This window comes from Schistocerca nitens, chromosome 7 (assembly GCF_023898315.1).
Source record: "Schistocerca nitens isolate TAMUIC-IGC-003100 chromosome 7, iqSchNite1.1, whole genome shotgun sequence".
Taxonomy (NCBI): domain Eukaryota; kingdom Metazoa; phylum Arthropoda; class Insecta; order Orthoptera; family Acrididae; genus Schistocerca; species Schistocerca nitens.
In genome coordinates, this window is record NC_064620.1 from 509,590,590 (window position 1) to 509,608,184 (window position 17,595).

At 35.7% G+C, this 17,595-nt stretch overlaps 1 protein-coding gene across 1 annotated transcript in view; it reads left to right on the plus strand.

Moving 5' to 3' along the window:
* The window catches only part of LOC126195295 (pyroglutamylated RF-amide peptide receptor-like), a 154,006-nt gene extending 138,324 nt beyond the window's left edge, over nt 1-15,682 (plus strand). The window contains exon 7 of the mRNA XM_049933845.1: nt 14,998-15,682. Coding sequence (XP_049789802.1) covers nt 14,998-15,037 — 40 coding nt within the window. The 3' untranslated portion in view covers nt 15,038-15,682. The remainder of the gene's footprint in view (nt 1-14,997) is intronic.
* The last annotated feature ends 1,913 nt before the right edge of the window (nt 15,683-17,595 follow it).

Genomic DNA, 17,595 nt, shown 5'->3' on the forward strand with positions numbered 1-17,595 from the left:
GCAACCAAAGTTGAACTTGTATGCAGTAATCTTTATTGCTGATTTGACCTTATGGCAAGAGCTCATGGTGCATTATCTCATTAAAATCAAAGAACACACAAGCATAACTTCACACTTCACTACACTTATTGAGTCTCTCTCTCTCTCTCTCTCTCTCTCTCTCTGTCTCCCCCCCCCCCCCCTTTCTCTCTCACTCACTCTCTCTCTCTTGCTGGGATGAATGGGCCTTAGCTTTGATGCCATATCCGTAAATCCAAGTTTCATTACCTGTTATGACATATGTCAGTAATTTTGCATTGATACTGACTTCATCTTGTGACTCCTTGCCTTCACCACATTTTTTACCTCCACTCTCAAAATTCAACTTTATTGTCACACATTTCATACTCAAAACATGAAAAAATTTCATAGCATGATCTAATTTCTATGCCAAAATCATCAGAGAGTTCTCTGATTGCAATTTGGCAGTGCTCATAAACATGTTTTTCACTTTTTTTCACAATATCTTCATCTGATGGTGTGCTGAGGTATCTGTGGTACTCACCATCTTCAGTGTCTCAATGGCATTCTTTGAAATACTTACATCACTTGTAATAAAATGTTTCACTCATAGCAGACATCAACAAGCAAACTTTGCTGTACTTTATTCCATTCTTATAGCAAAATGTAATACACATTCTCTGACTCATTCTTATACAAAATAAATAATGGCCAGTACTATCAAAACATATGTAACTTTTTTAAAGCTGACTGAATATCAAATATGGCTAACACTATACAGATGTGGGAACATGACAAATTACTATTTTCATTTGTATGTTTTTGTAAAATGTTTGTCAAGATAAAGTTATCATAATAGCATTATGATCTTTGGGATTTAACAAAAAAAGAATGTTCTTACTCTGTTGTTATTATAATTCATTTTTCATGGCACATGAGAAAATAGAATAAAATAAAAGTCCATGTTAAATTCAGTCCTTAATGAATGTACTGTGCAATAAACTGGTGACCCTGATGTAATTGGTTAGATAAAGACATTTGCAACATGATTTTTATAGTTCAAATTTGTCACACACTGTGTTTAAGAAAATGCAAAAATGTCAATAGAAAATGGACATGAAGTGAATAATCCTGAATATAAGCTAGAAATCGATAAGGTAAGCATTAAACTGTTTTGGGCGAATAAACCAGACATCTGGTTTTGTCAAGCCAAAGTGCAATTTACGATCCCTGGTATAGCTATTTGCTCGCTCAGCCAAAATTTATTGAAAATATATTTACAAGTGATGAGAACAATAAATATGCTCTTGCGAAAGAATGACTTTTCACCATATTTAAAGCAAGTGAAGAATGAGAGGTTTAGAACTTGGTAATGCAAAGCTAATTATTAAGAAAAATGTGTGGCTATGCTGGTACAGATGAGTCAGTCATGATCTTAAAAACACTGCACAAAATTTTTTGTAGTATTCAAAGTACTTTAGTTACGTCGGGCAAAACAGTGAATGAGGTGCTATCTAAAATTTTTGAGACTGGTGCTGCCATCTGTTGAAAACCTTACCTTTGGACTAATGGTCACCATGACCCGCAAAGTAGTTCCCTTCTGCTCGTACACCCTGGTCCCAGCACTTCTGCCACTGGTAATACGTTTTCTGGAGGTCCTGTTCTTTGAGGGTGTTTATCACCACCAGCAATGTTTTTTGAATCCTCTCTAGAGTGTTGAACTGATGGCCTTTCAACTTGAGCTTCATTTATGGGAATAGCATGAAGTCGCAAGGTGCCAGATCTGGCAAGTACAGTGAGCAAGGACATGTGACAGGGTGCATTGTAATGACGCAGCAGCTAGTACCCTTGATGCCAAAGTTCAGGCCGTTCTCACTGGATGTTTTCATGGAGCCATTGCAAAACATTACAGTAGTATGCAGAGTTCACTGTTTGGTTGGATGGTACAAATTCTTTGTGCACATTTCCCTTGGTATCAAAGAAAATGATGATCATACTCTTCACTTTGCACTTCACCTGTCTCGCTTTTTTGAACCTTGGAGAGTTCGGGCTCTTCCACTGGGATGGTTGTTGCTTTGTCTGTGGGTCATAACCATAGATCCAGCTCTCATCACCAGCGACAACCCGTGACAAGAAGGTTGGATCATCAGATGCAGTCTGATGAAGGTCCGTGCACACTTCATGTTGTGCCTTCTGATCAGCAGTCAAGATCCTTGGCACAAATTTTGTGGTGACAATGCCCAACTCATCAGTCAACATTCGTTGACATGTCCCATAACCAATACCCACTTCATCTGCAAGGTCTTGAATGGTTCAACTTCGATCCGCATGAACCAGCTGTTGAAGTTTGGCAATGGGCCTTCCAGTGTGAGCATCATCTTTGACTTCTGTACGGCCAGCCCTGAACCAAACATGCCACTCAAACACATATATACAGCTCATGCTCTGTCCCCCAAACACTTGTTGAATCATTGCAAGGGTCTCCATAGCATTTTTCCTGGGATTTGCACAGAATTTGATACACATGCACTGTTCTGTTCGCGGATCCATCATAAAATCACCACACACCAAACACAGAGTATTACGGAAATCGCTGTGGACATGCAACACATCCTCCCAGCTGAATGCCACTCCACATGCTGACTCATCAGATATGCAGCTCTCACGACCTTGTGGAGCAAAGATCTACTACTACTACTTTCCAGATGGCAGCACCAGTACCGAAAATTTTGGATTCCACCTTCTATAAGCTATCTCAAATGGCAAATTGTATGGTCAGAATGCAATCTGTTGAGGATGTTCAAACTGCATCAGTTCAGTCCACTTTATTATCATCTTCCATGTCAGTCTGAGATATTCTCTTAAGAATTGAAGAATTGAAAAATGAGATTAAGCAAAAAGGCCAAGATCACACAGTACAAGTAGAAAGAGAGCAAAATTCAATAGAAACAGTGAATATTGCCATTATTATTTTAAATCTGGCACATGATGTAAGCCTGAACTTAAACCAAAATACCACTTGGCACATGGAGGAATACAATGGTAGTGTGATGCATCGACACAAATTATTTGCCCTTATATTCCAGAACCATTTAGTCATCCCATTTTCCAACACTATCATAATCTGGCTCATCCAGGCTTTAAGATGACTGTAAACATGATCTCAGCAAGGCTTGTCTGGATCAATATACAAAAATTATGTCTCAAATTGGGTGGAATCATGTACTGTTTGTCAGAAAAACAAGATATTATGACATGCTCAAGCACAAGTCCCTTTCCTAGGAATGAGGAACACTTTAGAATAACTCTCCTTGACTAAATAGGACCAATGCCTCCTTCTGATGAATATAATTCTTGTTTAACGTGCACTGATGGAGTTACAAACTGGATGGAGGTGATGCCTCTTCAAGACACATACAAGAGGAAGCAGTAGCACAAGCATTTTTCAATGTTGGATCACTAGACTTGGAATGCCATACCAAATACTGACTGACTGTGGAACACAGTTTAACTCTGAGCTGTTCCAAGTGCTATTAAAAATATGTGGTTGCAACCAAACCCAAAATACTGCAAATCATTCTCAATCAAATGGAAAAATTGAAAGATTTTATTGGGCACTTAAAGCAGCCATCTGTGCCCATCAGCTGCTAAATGTACTCAAATAATACCTGTAATCATTCTTGACTTTCAATGTCCATTAGTGAAAACATTAATTCTACAATTGCAGAAATGGCTTATCAGAGTACTGAGTGATATTTTTTGAGAGTAAGGCACAAAAAGGAATGCAGACATACCTCAATTTTTTTCACAGCTGAAGCAGTATATGAATCATTTGAAACCTATACATTATCACCACGAAGCAAATATAACACACATTCATACACAAGGACCTCAGCAACTCAACACATTTGTTTGTAAGAGTTGACAGTGTGAAGAAAGTATTAGAGCTTCCATATGAGGGCCCGTACAAAGTAATTGAAAGGACCTCAAAAATTTTTTGGACCTAAGATGAAAGACCAGATAAAAATATCTTCATAAATTGATTAAAACCCATATACTTAATGAATGAAAATGATAAACTGCCTGAAGAACCAACAACCACACTCTAAGGAGGGTGAAAAACCAAGGAGAATAGCAATATCTGGTCGTGAAATTCAGTTTACAGCAAGATCAGCTGAAGTTCTAAACCAACTATGTTACTAAGATCATAATAGCTTTATGACCTTTGGGATATAACATAGTGTTACTTTATTGTTAGTATAATTCAATTTTCATTGTGCATGAGAAAATAAAATAAAAGAAATAGAGAAGTCCAAATTAAAATGAATCCTTAATGAATTTAGTTGCAACAAATACTTTTCAGATGTGGCTAACAACACGACAATGGGAAAATTGCATGACTCTGACTAATACGACACACAAAATTATAACATTCCCATTACTTTAGAAGAGATCTTATCTATTTACATGTGACCAGCTTTGTTTCTATTCTCCATTAGTATCAAGTCCAATTTAACAAACCAGATAGTTGGATGATGACACCTACTCTAATATTTTGCAGTCTAAAACAGTTTCACCATGGACTGGATCCTGAGCATAGTAAACCTATAACTTTGCTTAGCTGTAGAAACATTGACATCTTATTCCTTACATAAGTTACTTTTTATTATTTACCTATTCATGCTTTCCCAACTATATGTGCAATATCCTCCTCCTCCTCCTCCTCCTTTGTTCTTTTCCTCCCTCTTCTTTCTCTTTCCTGGGGTTTTTGTTTGTTTCAGTTTATTATTATTCTCACTCTGTCCCTTCTAAAATCTTCGAACTGATGCAGGAACAGAGCTTACTGGTGTAGTACCTTGGATCTCCTACTATTTCTGGTATTTTTTACTTCCTCTTTACCTCTCTTTCTCCATAAAATTGGTATATTCCTCTTAGTCTGAATATTGAGTGAACAAAGACCACTGCCCCTGTCCAGTCAATCTCAACCAGTTCTTTCCTCCCCTCCCCACCACCCCTCCCCCTGAAGAATGTAATTATTGTTCCAAAAGTAACTTATGATGCAATCTACCTCCTGTAGATAATCTCTGACCAGCTATTCTGTTTCTTTCTAATTTGTAACAATTGAAATTTCAATTTCTCTTTTCATACAAAATAAAATTATCAGCATCTTAACTGACAATCAGACATGACTGCATCAAATCCTCCTGTGTTGTGTTACTGTTGACCACAGTAAAAGTTAGGAGATGAAACAATAAGTTTTTAGTCGTTATGACATGTGTATCTTCAATTTTTATCAGGTTAGGATCCATATGATCCCCTCATGTGCAGTCATTGAAGACAGACTATGGAGAAAAGAATAGCAATTGATCATGATGTTGTAATAAAATTATGACTTTCACAATTGATTACTGTTCTTTGCTCCACAGTCTGTACCTCCAGTTTATTAATATTTTAGTATTAACAGAATAAAACAATGGAAACTCCCGATAGGAATATCAACAATTGCAAGAAGACATGTTAAGTTGCAGACAGGCACAATTAAAAGACACTTACACAAGCTTTTGGCTGCAGCCTTCATCAATAAAAGAGAGACATGCACCTCTCATACACACAAGCAAACACACCTCATGTACACGTGACCACCAACTCCAGCATTTCAGGCCCGAGATGCTCTTTTACTGATGAAGGCTGTGGCCAAAAGCTTATTTAAGTGTCTTTCAATTGTGCCTGTCTGCAACTTAATGTGTCTTCTTTACAGTAAGTAGCAATCTATATTTTTCTACATTGTTGTGTTAACAGAATCTTCATTTACCACCTGAAGGCAGATAAAACTATTGTGCACCATGGATATTGCATCAGAATATGGCATAAAAATTATCTGGAACAAATAAACAAACTTTTACTGCTCTACTTTATGCATAAGGAAAATATACTTAATGAATCATTCTCATATTGCTGAGGTCCTTGTGTATGAATGTGTGTTATATTTGCTTCATGGTGATAATGTATAGGTTTCAAATGATTCATGTTTATTTCTCCATTGACACACTCACTTCTTTTTTTTCAACCTGGCCGAAATCTTATACAGACTTACATATTTCTTTTTAATTTCTGTGTCATCTGATTATCTACATTTAAAGCTATATCCATACTCTGCAAACTATTGTAAACTGTGTGGTAGAAGGTGTCCCCAATGTACCTCTTACTGGAGTTTTTTTCTGTCATATGCATGTTTGGACGTACATGACTACTTCAGTTCATTTTTGGTCACTGTAATTAGTCTAATATTGCCTTGAAGTCTCTATTGGAGCAATACATGTGGGGCTACAATATATTACTAGTTTCCTCACTTAACAATTGTTAACTTTATAAATAGACTTTTGTGGGATAACTGACATCTATCTTCAAACATGCTTTCTTCCAACAAGTGTTCAAAGATTTTGTTCAAGTGATGTACATTGTAGTATATTGCTTAAGTAATTGTCTGTTTAAAATATGATGATTTCTGCCATTATTTCAAGAAGAAATTTGAGAACCACATTCTCTAAATGGTCATCTGTTTGAAATCTAAATTATGAAATTTTTGGCACCAGTATAACAAATTATCTTGGCTCTTTGCCCCTGCTTTTCCAGGTTTGCTTCTCATATGTAGCTTCAAGGCAATTAACTGTTTGAATTTTGTCAACTATTTATTTATTAGTTGGAGATAGCTATGTCGGTAATGTTTCACAGGCATTTCAAAAAAGGTTTTGAGTATTGGTTAGTATTTGTAAAACTGTCCTTAAAAAGGGAGTGCACTCTCTGGAGTTGCAGTGAATGCAAATCATATGTCATTTTTATCTAAAATTTTTTATTGCAATCAGAAAAGCAATAGAGCAAAACTGAAGGTTGATTGGTTATGAGTTCTGTATAGCTCAGAGCTGAATAATTTGCATGTGTCTCTGTGTGTTTGAACTGAACAGAACATTCAGCCATCTTGCATTCATCTTTCCACGTAACCATTATCATTCACTTGTGGTACTTGCTGTTGACAATGTAGTGAAATGCTCTCTTTCCAGCATGCAACATTCAGTTGTGTACTTCTATATCTTATCTCAGAATTTGTTTTCATTAATCATGCAAACCTTGATGCTGAAGCTTCCCTAGAGGCTAAAGTTCCACACCTAACTTCTGGGATCTTGATTATGTAGGGCAGTCCATGGTTCAGCCTTGCACAGTCTGCCAAGATCATGACAATCATGCTATATTATGCACATTTTCTCATCTGTACACATATTTTTCTGCAGTACATTTTGAAATGCTTTCAGACTAAAAATTAAGAAATTAGTCTGCAGTGAGCCCCGGGATGCCAAAGATTCCTACTGACGAGATACTTGATCAACAACAATACTAGTTTAGCTATGAAATCATTTTATTAAATTCAGACTCACTAGAATACTGTACATGTGCTTTCTCTTCTGGAAGGAGAAATTTTAAGGCTATTTTTGCCAGATGTCATAACCATTATGAAGAAGTCAACACAAGGTCTGAGAAAGCATCATAAGAATTAATTTTAATTCTTTCATATTTCAGAGACATATATGAATATTACTGGAAAGATTGTTATTCACCATAAAGATAACAAGATGAGTTGTAGATAGGAGCAACAAAAAGACACTTACACATTAGCTTTTGGCCAAAGGCCTTCTTCAGGATTGGAAACACACACGTTCATTCACACAAGCAAGTACATCTCACGCACACATAACCGCCAACTCTGGCAGCTTTTGTGTGAATGAATGTATGTGTGTTTCCATTTTTGGAGAAGGTTTTGGCTGAAAGCTAATCTGTAAGTGTCTTTTCATAGTGCAACTGAAAATGTTATCTTTACAGTGAGTAGCAGTCTATCTTTGCTTTATATTATTGATTGATATTCCAACTTGGCATTTTAATTGTTTAACATCACTGGAAATGTGTGCTGCAAAGTTAATTTCATGTCACTGTGCATGAGCAGTGACATATGTGCTGAAGGTTTTGTTACTGAACCCCTAAGTGATGTTTATCAAAGACAAGGTAGCCCAAAGTTTAGAAGACTCTCTGATAAGTGCTTATGAGCTCAATTTTAAAACCAGGAGGATATTTAAGAAAAGTTGTGAATGTTTGTCTGGTTGGAAATGTAGCAAGAAGAGCATTTTAGAAAAGTAATTTGAAATGTGATTTTGAGCCTATGTCACTTGCTTTTGTGATACTTACTTTAAAATAATATATATACAAAGCCATGTTCAACAAATATAAAGTCATTAAGACTTTTTTTCATGCTAATCTCATATCTATGTCATGCTCTCTTTTTTTAGAGACCTACAAGTAAAATGAAATTGTAAGAATGTGCTTATAAATTCTGAATAATATACTATAAGAAATATGAGCAAAAATGATCTATTTAATGTTCATGAAGCACATACATGTAAAAACAAGAAAAGAGACACTTAACTTAGAAAAGAATTTTGTTAATGCCATTTTAACATTGTTGCTGTTGTTGTTGTTGTGGTCTTCAGTCCTGAGACTGGTTTGATGCAGCTCTCAATGCTAATCTATCCTGTGCAAGCTTCTTCATCTCCCAGTACCTAATGCAACCTACATCCTTCTGAATCTGCTTAGTGTATTCATCTCTTGGTCTCCCTCTACGATTTTTACCCTCCACGCTGCCCTCCAATGCAAAATTTGTAATCCCTTGATGCCTCAGGACATGTCCTACCAACCGATCCCTTCTTCTAGTCAAGTTGTGCCACAAATTTCTCTTCTCCCCAATCCTATTCAATACCTCCTCATTAGTTATGTGATCTACCCACCTAATCTTCAACATTCTTCTGTAGCACCACATTTCAAAAGCTTCTATTCTCTTCTTGTCCAAACTATTTATTGTCCATGTTTCATTTCCATACATGGCTACACTCCTTACAAATACTTTCAGAAACAACTTCCTGACACTTAAATCTATACTCAACGTTAACAACTTTCTCTTCTTCAGAAACGCTTTCCTTGCCATTGCCAGTCTACATTTTAAATCCTCTCTACTTCAACCATCATCAGTTATTTTGCTCCCCAAATAGCAAAACTCCTTTACTACTTTAAGTGTCTCATTTCCTAATCTAATTCCCTCAACATCACACGACTTAATTCGACTACATTCCATTATCCTCATTTTGCTTTTGTTGATGTTCATCTTATATCCTCCTTTCAAGACACTGTCCATTCCGTTTAACTGCTCTTCCAAGTCCTTTGCTGTCTCTGACAGAATTACAATGTCATCAGCGAACCTCAAAGTTTTTATTTCTTCTCCCTGGATTTTCATACTTACTCCACATTTTTCTTTTGTTTCTTTTAACGCTTGCTCAATATACAGATTGAATAACATTGAGGAGAGGCTACAACCCTCTCTCACTCCCTTCCCAACCACTGCTTCCCTTTCATGCCGCTCAACTCTTATAACTGCTATCTGGTTTCTGTACATATTGTAAATAGCCTTTCGCTCCCTGTATTTTACCCCTGCCACCTTTAGAATTTGAAAGAGAGTATTCCAGTCAACATTGTCAAAAGCTTTCTCTAAGTCTACAAATGCTAGAAACGTAGGTTTGCCTTTCGTTAATCTTTCTTCTAAGATAAGTCGTAAGGTCAGTATTGCCTCACGTGTTCCAACATTTCTACGGAATCCAAACTGATCTTCCCCGAGGTCGGCATCTACCAATTTTTCCATTCGTCTGTAAATAATTCGCGTTAGTATTTTGCAGCTGTGACTTATTAAACTGATAGTTCAGTAATTTTCACATCTGTCAACACCTGCTTTCTTTGGGATTGGAATTATTATATTCTTCTTGAAGTTTGAGGGTATTTCACCTGTCTCGTACATCTTGCTCACCAAATGGTAGAGTTTTGTCAGGACTGGCTCTCCCAAGGCCGTCAGTAGTTCTAATGGCATGTTGTCTACTCCCGGGGCCTTGTTTTGACTCAGTTCTTTCAGTGCTCTGTCAAACTCTTCACTCAGTATCGTATCTCCCATTTAATCTTCATCTCTTCCATTTCCATAATATTGTCCTCAAGTACATCACCCTTGTATAGACCCTCTATATACTCCTTCCACCTTTCTGCTTTCCCCTCTTTGCTTAGAACTGGTTTTCCATCTGAGCTCTTGATACTCATACAGGTGGCTCTCTTTTCTCCAAAGGTCTCTTTAATTTTCCTGTAGGCTGCATCTATCTTACCCCTAGTGAGACAAGCCTCTACATCCTTACATTTGTCCTCTAGCCATGCCTGCTTAGCCATTTTTTGTATTCCTTTTTGCCTGCTTCATTTACTGCATTTTTATATTTTCTCCTTTCATCAATTAAATCCAATATTTTTTCTGTTACCCAAGGATTTCTAATAACCTTTGTCTTTTTACCTACTTGATCCTCTGCTGCCTTCACTACTTCATCCCTCAGGGCTACCCATTCGTCTTCTATTGTATTTCTTTCCCCCATTCCTGATAATTGTTCCCTTATGCTGTCCCTGAAACTCTGTACAACCTCTGGTTTAGTCAGTTTATCCAGGTCCCATCTCCTTAAATTCCCACCTTTTTGCAATTTCTTCAGTTTTAATCTACAGTTCATAACCAATAGATTGTGGTCTGAGTCCACATCTGCCCCTGGAAATGTCCTACAATTTAAAACCTGGTTCCTAAATCTCTGTCTTACCATTATATAATCTATCTGATACCTTTTAGTATCTCCAGGATTCTTCCATGTATATAACCTTCTTTTATGATTCTTGAACCAAGTGTTAGCTATGATTAAGTTATGCTCTGTGCAAAATTCTAACAGACGGCTTCCTCTTTCATTTCTTAGCCCCAATCCATATTCACCTACTATGTTTCCTTCTCTCCCTTTTCCTGCTGTCAAATCCCAGTCACCCATGACTATTGAATTTTCGTCTCCCTTCACTACCTGAATAATTTCTTTTATCTCATCATACATTTGTTCAATTTCTTCGTCATCTGCAGAGCTAGTTGGCATATAAACTTGTACTACTGTAGTAGGCATGGGCTTCGTGTCTATCTTGGCCACTATAATACGTTCACTATGCTGTTTGTAGTAGCTTACCCACACTCCTATTTTTTGATTCATTATTAAACCTACTCCTGCATTACCCCTATTTGATTTTGTATTTATAACCCTGTATTCACCTGACCAGAAGTCTTGTTCCTCCTGCCACTGAACTTCACTAATTCTCACTATATCTAACTTTAACCTATCCATTTCCCTTTTTAAAGGGACAAATTAATTTCTTATACTTTAACATTATAAGAAATTAATTTGTCACCATGTCTCCTTCACTGCTACAATCTCATATAGCATTCTGTGTGTTGTCTCCCAGTTGTGTATTTTCTGCAAAACAACAGTGTTAGGTCTCTGTGCCTTACTTACAGGCAAGCCTAAGACCTCATTTTTCTAGTGCCTCATGTAGTTATCAGCAAGGAAATATTAAGAGTGTATTGCATTTAGAACATAAATTTTTCTTTTATCCACCTGTTTGCTGCAGGATACCTACACGCACTGTTCTATTAATTTTTCAAAATATGATTATACATAACATCCTAAGTTTTTTTAAGTAATGTTGCCAGATAGTCATTTACTTGAGAAATAGATAAAATTCACAAGAAATGTTATGACATGGAACATATTAACAGAATAAACATAGAAAACTTACACACAACTGAATAGAAAAATAATATTTATATGCATACATGCTGCCCATTTACAGTTTTTTAATGACTAAGTACTTCTATGATACAGAAAGAATTCTAAATGAGGAAGCTCTTTAAACTACATTTGAAAACATTTCTGATGTCTATCAGACATTTTATATCCATGGGTATATGTCAACATGTTTTATAGGTGAAGCTTTTTAGCAGATCAAAACTGTGTGCTGGTCCAGGACTCAAAGCTGGGACTTTTGCCTTCTCTGGCATGTGATCTACCAGCTGAGCTACCCAAACACATGTCACGACACCTCACCATGGCTTAACTATGACCAGTACATCATCTGCTGCCTTCCAGACTTCACAGGAGTTCTTCTGTGAAACTTGCAGGTCCTGGAATGCTAGTCCCACAAGTTTTGCAAGAGAACTTCTTTGAAGTTTGGAAACCAGGAGATGAGTTACTGGTGGAAGTAATGCTTTGAGGAGGAGTCATGAGTTGTGCTCAGGGAGCTCCATTGGTAGAGCATTTAGCTCACTGGGCACAGGTCCCGGGTTCATGTCACATTCGAAGACATAGTTTTAATCTGCCAGGAAGTTTCATATCAGCAGACACTCTGCTGCTGAGTGAAAATTCATTCTGGAGTTTTCATCCCTTTTTGTACCAAAGTTAAATTCATTAAAGGCTAATGCAGATCATTTTTCTCTCAAGTGTTATACTTATGAGTATCTCTGTTACTCTGAAACTTAGATGGATTGTTGATAACATATTTCCTAAGTGAATAAATGTACTATGAGGCTGTGGTTAATATTCCCAGCTGCTTAAAGAGGTACCTGCAAGATATACCTGTGTGAATTCCACACATAATTCTAATTATTTTCTTTTGTGCAATGAGTACTTTTCTCCTACAGAAGGAGTTACCCAAGAATATCATACTGTTAGACATCAACGAATGAAAATTTGCAGTACATGTTAACTTACTGACATCTATATCTCCAAGTTGGCAGTTATTCTTATGGCAAAAGTAGCTGAACATAAATGGTTTAGCAGGTCTATTACCTAATTTTTCCAGTTAAAGTTTTCAAAAGTATGCACAGCAAAGAACTTATAATTTTGTACCCTGTTTATTCCTTCTTGTTGGTACACCACATTAATAGGAGCTGTGATATTTTTGACGAGACAAAACTGTTCCTTCGAAGATTAAAGATAGCCCATTTGTGCAAAACCATTTAGTAACTTTCACAGAAACATCGTTTACTATTTTCTCTGTTGATACTTCTTTGCTCAGTTTCACAACAATATTGTATCATCTACAAACAGGACTAATTCTGCTTCCTACTTCAATTAAAATTAAGTCATTAACATAAAGCAAGTATAGTAGTGGGCCAATGATCAATTCCTGTGAGACTCCCAATGCAATTTCTTTCTTTGTATTAGCTGAACAGCCTAATATAACTTCCTCCATTGTTTCTTAAGTAAACCAGGCATCTGCTGGACTGTGTGTTCCATAAAATCTTAAATTCTGTAATAGAACATTATGACTGAGACAATCAAATGTCTTCGATAAGTCACAGAAAGTCTTCACTGATGATGTTTCATCATTCAAAGATTTTATTATGTGCTCAATAAATGTATAAATAGCTGACTCAGAACAATGGACATTTTTTGTTGTAATGAGCAACAGAATAATTACACCTCTTGACTAGAAATTCAGTATTGGGTATAAAGGCAGTAAACAGAACTCATATCACAGCACTACACATACATGAAACCAAAACTACTTGGAGAATGCAGCTACCAACCATGACAGCTTGCAGCCATGTTTTCCTAATGACATCACAGCAAATATATTGAAAAATCCGCCTAAATTGCAAAACTTTTCTGGTCTTTATCCAGGTTCCAGGTAGAATATGCTAAAAATTCTTAGACATCACAGCAGGTAGCCCAAGTGACAGCATCTAATGTGGGAAGATGGAATACACCTCTCTGACAGAAAACTGATGTCAATGCATATCCTAGTCCTCTCAAATAGCACCAAAGATGCTGTCAACAATAGAATCCCAGTTTAAAGTGTAGATCACCTACAAAGATATCAGGTTGTCATCCCATATGATAATCTGGAGAATAATGTGGAGATTAGTAACTCTCCACTGTAATTTTTCCTCTTTTCTCAACCAAGTTATGTGATAAATATTTCTTCAACTGTCAGGACTTAGACCAATTTCGTCCAGTTCTAGTGTAATAATGTAAGATGGTTAGGTAACAAAAAAAAAAAAAAAAAAAAAAAAAAAACAAGTGTTGTGGAATTGGTAATAGGTGTAAATGCAGAAGCAAGCGGGTCCACTGATAAAGACTAACACTCTCTGAGATAGAATGGAAGCACACTTACCAATTGCTGAACTAGGTAAAAATTTAACAGGATTGATACAATTCAAATTAAAACAAAAGCAATGATCTCCTGTGCACAAATATTCTGAGTAGTTAATTGGTTAGCAGAAATGGAGAGACTGGAAACAGGGAGAAGGAAAAATAAGGCAATCTTGGAGAGGGAAAGTTGTTCCAGCTGTGGCATGAGAAGATACAATGTGAAGTCAAATGTAAAACTGATTGAACAGCCTAGATTTTCATATGAATATTCAATTTATACAGAAAATGAGCATTTATTATGTTCTTCAGCCATTGTGAAAGTACTTTATACTTATTAAAACTGAAAGTATAAAATTTCAATTACAATTATTTGTTACATTTAGTATCTCTGTAACCTTAAATAAATATGTAGGAGGTATATGTTTTATGACTTCCTCAGCTTGACTTACTACTTTCTTAGGTTGAGTTGATACTTTCCACCTTGAGGACAATCACCAACAGGAACAAAAGTGTGCAAAATGAATTGGTTAACTCTTTCTATTTTTGAAAACTCTGCAGCTACTCATACTGCAACTGTTTTGGACTTAGCTATTTTAATGGACACAGGAAATTCATATACTAATTTATGTTCGCTTTGATGTACAAAGCAACTGATTTATCTTGCTATGCAATACTTATTGGTGACATTGCAAAATTAGTGCACAGCTAATTGCGCTGTTTTCTTGAAACTGCCAGCTAATATTGGCTCCTCCTATTTGAGTAGGCCTCAACCTTTTGGTAGAGAGCATGAAGAAATTATTTTATGAAACTATAGTGCAAATCGCTATCATCTGTGTTTGAATATTACTGTATTACAATATACATGTGTCAATTTGCACAGTGTTTTGTTATTATAAGTGTCTCATATGAACTGTTACAGCTTTGGACGCAGTACCTCTGTAAGTGCAAATCAAAGGTGACATTGGAACCAAGAGCAAGAAGAAGAACTTTAAAGAGTTACAAACTGTATGGAGTCTATCATGTCTACAAAGTAGAACATTTGGTAACATGTTGAGACCTGCATTGACATCGTGATGAAGTGCTAGAAATACTAAGTATTTCAGTTCGTGAATACAGTCTGAAGAATTTCTGGATGTTAAAGTGATTATATAATAAGCCATGCCTGATAAAAGAATAATGGGATAAAAACTGTTACTCTGAAGGATTTCAGTATACTTCTCTGAAATAAATAATTAAACAAGAAGGGACTGGCTGTAATTCTGCCACTGCTCCATGATTAGTACTAAACTATTTTAAAGAAAGTACAAGACTTTTTCCACTTACTGTGTTCTTGCTGTGTGTGACTGTATGAAATAAAAGGAGTGTTGGCTTTTTTTCTGGAAGGAACAATATAGTATGTTTTAGCTAAATGAGAATCTGTGTTGGTGTATGGAAATATTTTGCTGTTAGTAAATTAAAAGTATATAGACATTTGTTCAGACTCTTTATGATGTGTGTTAATGGAGTGCTACCTGTTCCTGATAGAGCAAACTATGTACCAGTATCAAATAGTATTAGATAAATGAAATTGTAAATGTTGTCTACTGTATGTGCTTGAGATTGTATTGGCTGTACCAAAATAAATAATTAAAATAAAATAGAGATGTTTGTAATTTACCTGTGTACAATAACATTTTACATGTTCAAATATTGCTACAGATGGAACTTTTGGACAAATGGCAGTCAAACTTAGTATTCTTATTTCCCAAGAAGGGAGTAATGATTCTTTGAAGACTAACTGTAAAATTGAATATTGTCAGAATTCATTTCATGGAAATGAGGCATAGAGAAAAAGCTTTAAAAAGCCCCCCCCCCCCCCAAATAAAACTATTTAGATATCTTACATTGGCAAAGGATTTACTGTATATTGACACTAAACATTATTTTGGAAGTTCTAAATTTAGGTCCAATGATGACGTATGTTACATGAAATAATTTAATAAATAAAATCTCCTTAAACAATCTAGAAGGCATAACTTGTGAGATTCATAATAATTGTAGAATCATGTCATTTTTTTTCTTTTCAAACCGTTAAATATTTTCCATGTTTCATTTTTCATTGCACCTGTCCCCACTGTGATGTTACAAATACATGCCAGTAAGGTGAGACCGGAGCTCAAAACATATGATTTGAACATAAATGCTAGGGGAAATATCCATCATCAACATTTGCCATGCAGTGCAGAAGAGGTAACAGTACAAAGTTCTGGTTGACATAAATGAAAAAAAAAAAGAATGTAATAGCAATAATTCTATACCAATGTTACATTATTTTAAATATCAGACATAAGACAGACATTTTAACTCCAGTTTTGTTTACATCAATAAAAAATTTAAATCGATAATACTGTACCCAAGTTACAACATTTAACTGGAATAATGTGATTAAGAAGTTACCGCATTTTACTTTTCATTTATCTCTCTTCCTGTGTACATTTTCATTTCATAACTCTGTCTGTTTAATTCAGTTATTTTCATCTGAAAAAAATTTTCCGATGAATATAAAGGGTTTTCTAATAGCAGCTGTTTATTAAAGTGTTTAAACAAATTTTGATTTGGCATTAGTTTTGTGAAGCTGTTGTATTCTCAATTTCATACAGTGCGGGGTGGTGGTGTATCTTTACATTTTTGTTGTATTTATCTGTAAGACCCAAAGTAAGGAATAGAATTTTGGACATGTACAAACTGTAGAAAATTAGAATCTTATATTTTATGAATAGAGACTTGCAGATGTCTCATTTTTGTATGTTTCCTCTTATTCTAATTGCTCTTTTTTGTAACTTCAGTGTTTTGATTGGATGAATTGAGTAGGCTCTGATTTCCATATCTTACCTTGTTACAGCATTGAAGTATGAAAAATACACCATGTGCAGGTCATCTCTACTTATTGGTGGCTTAATTTGTCTGAGAGTAAAAACAGCACTGCTATGTTTGTGGCAATATGATCTATCCATCCCAAATACCATTGACAGTGACATTTTTGTACTTTCAACTACTCTTACATCTAGCACTTGCAATTCGATCAGTTCATTTGTTTTTCTTCTGATGTTTCTAAATAGTATTGCATTAGTTTTCTAATAAATGAGAATTAGCCTATTCACTTCAAGCCAGAGCCACTAATAACTCTATCTCATTTTCCTGTTTCTTTTGTCCTGCCTGTGTTTATCATAGTACTGGACATACATATCACATTCATAGTCAGTACTAAATTCTTTGTAAGCTTGTTTCATACAGCCACAATATTCATCACTATGTTTATTGTATTTATCATTTACCTACACATTCCTAAACTGGGTGAGGGAAACTATGTTCTGCAATTGGCAGATATTCCCCCTTTCAAAGAAGTATCAGGGCTACAGGTCCTAAGTAACTTCATGTAATGCATAAGATTGTGTTGATTGGAAAAGTAGATGAAAAACTATCTTGTAAATATGAAGTTAAAGGTAATATTAACTGCAAGTTATAAGGCAGAAAACTG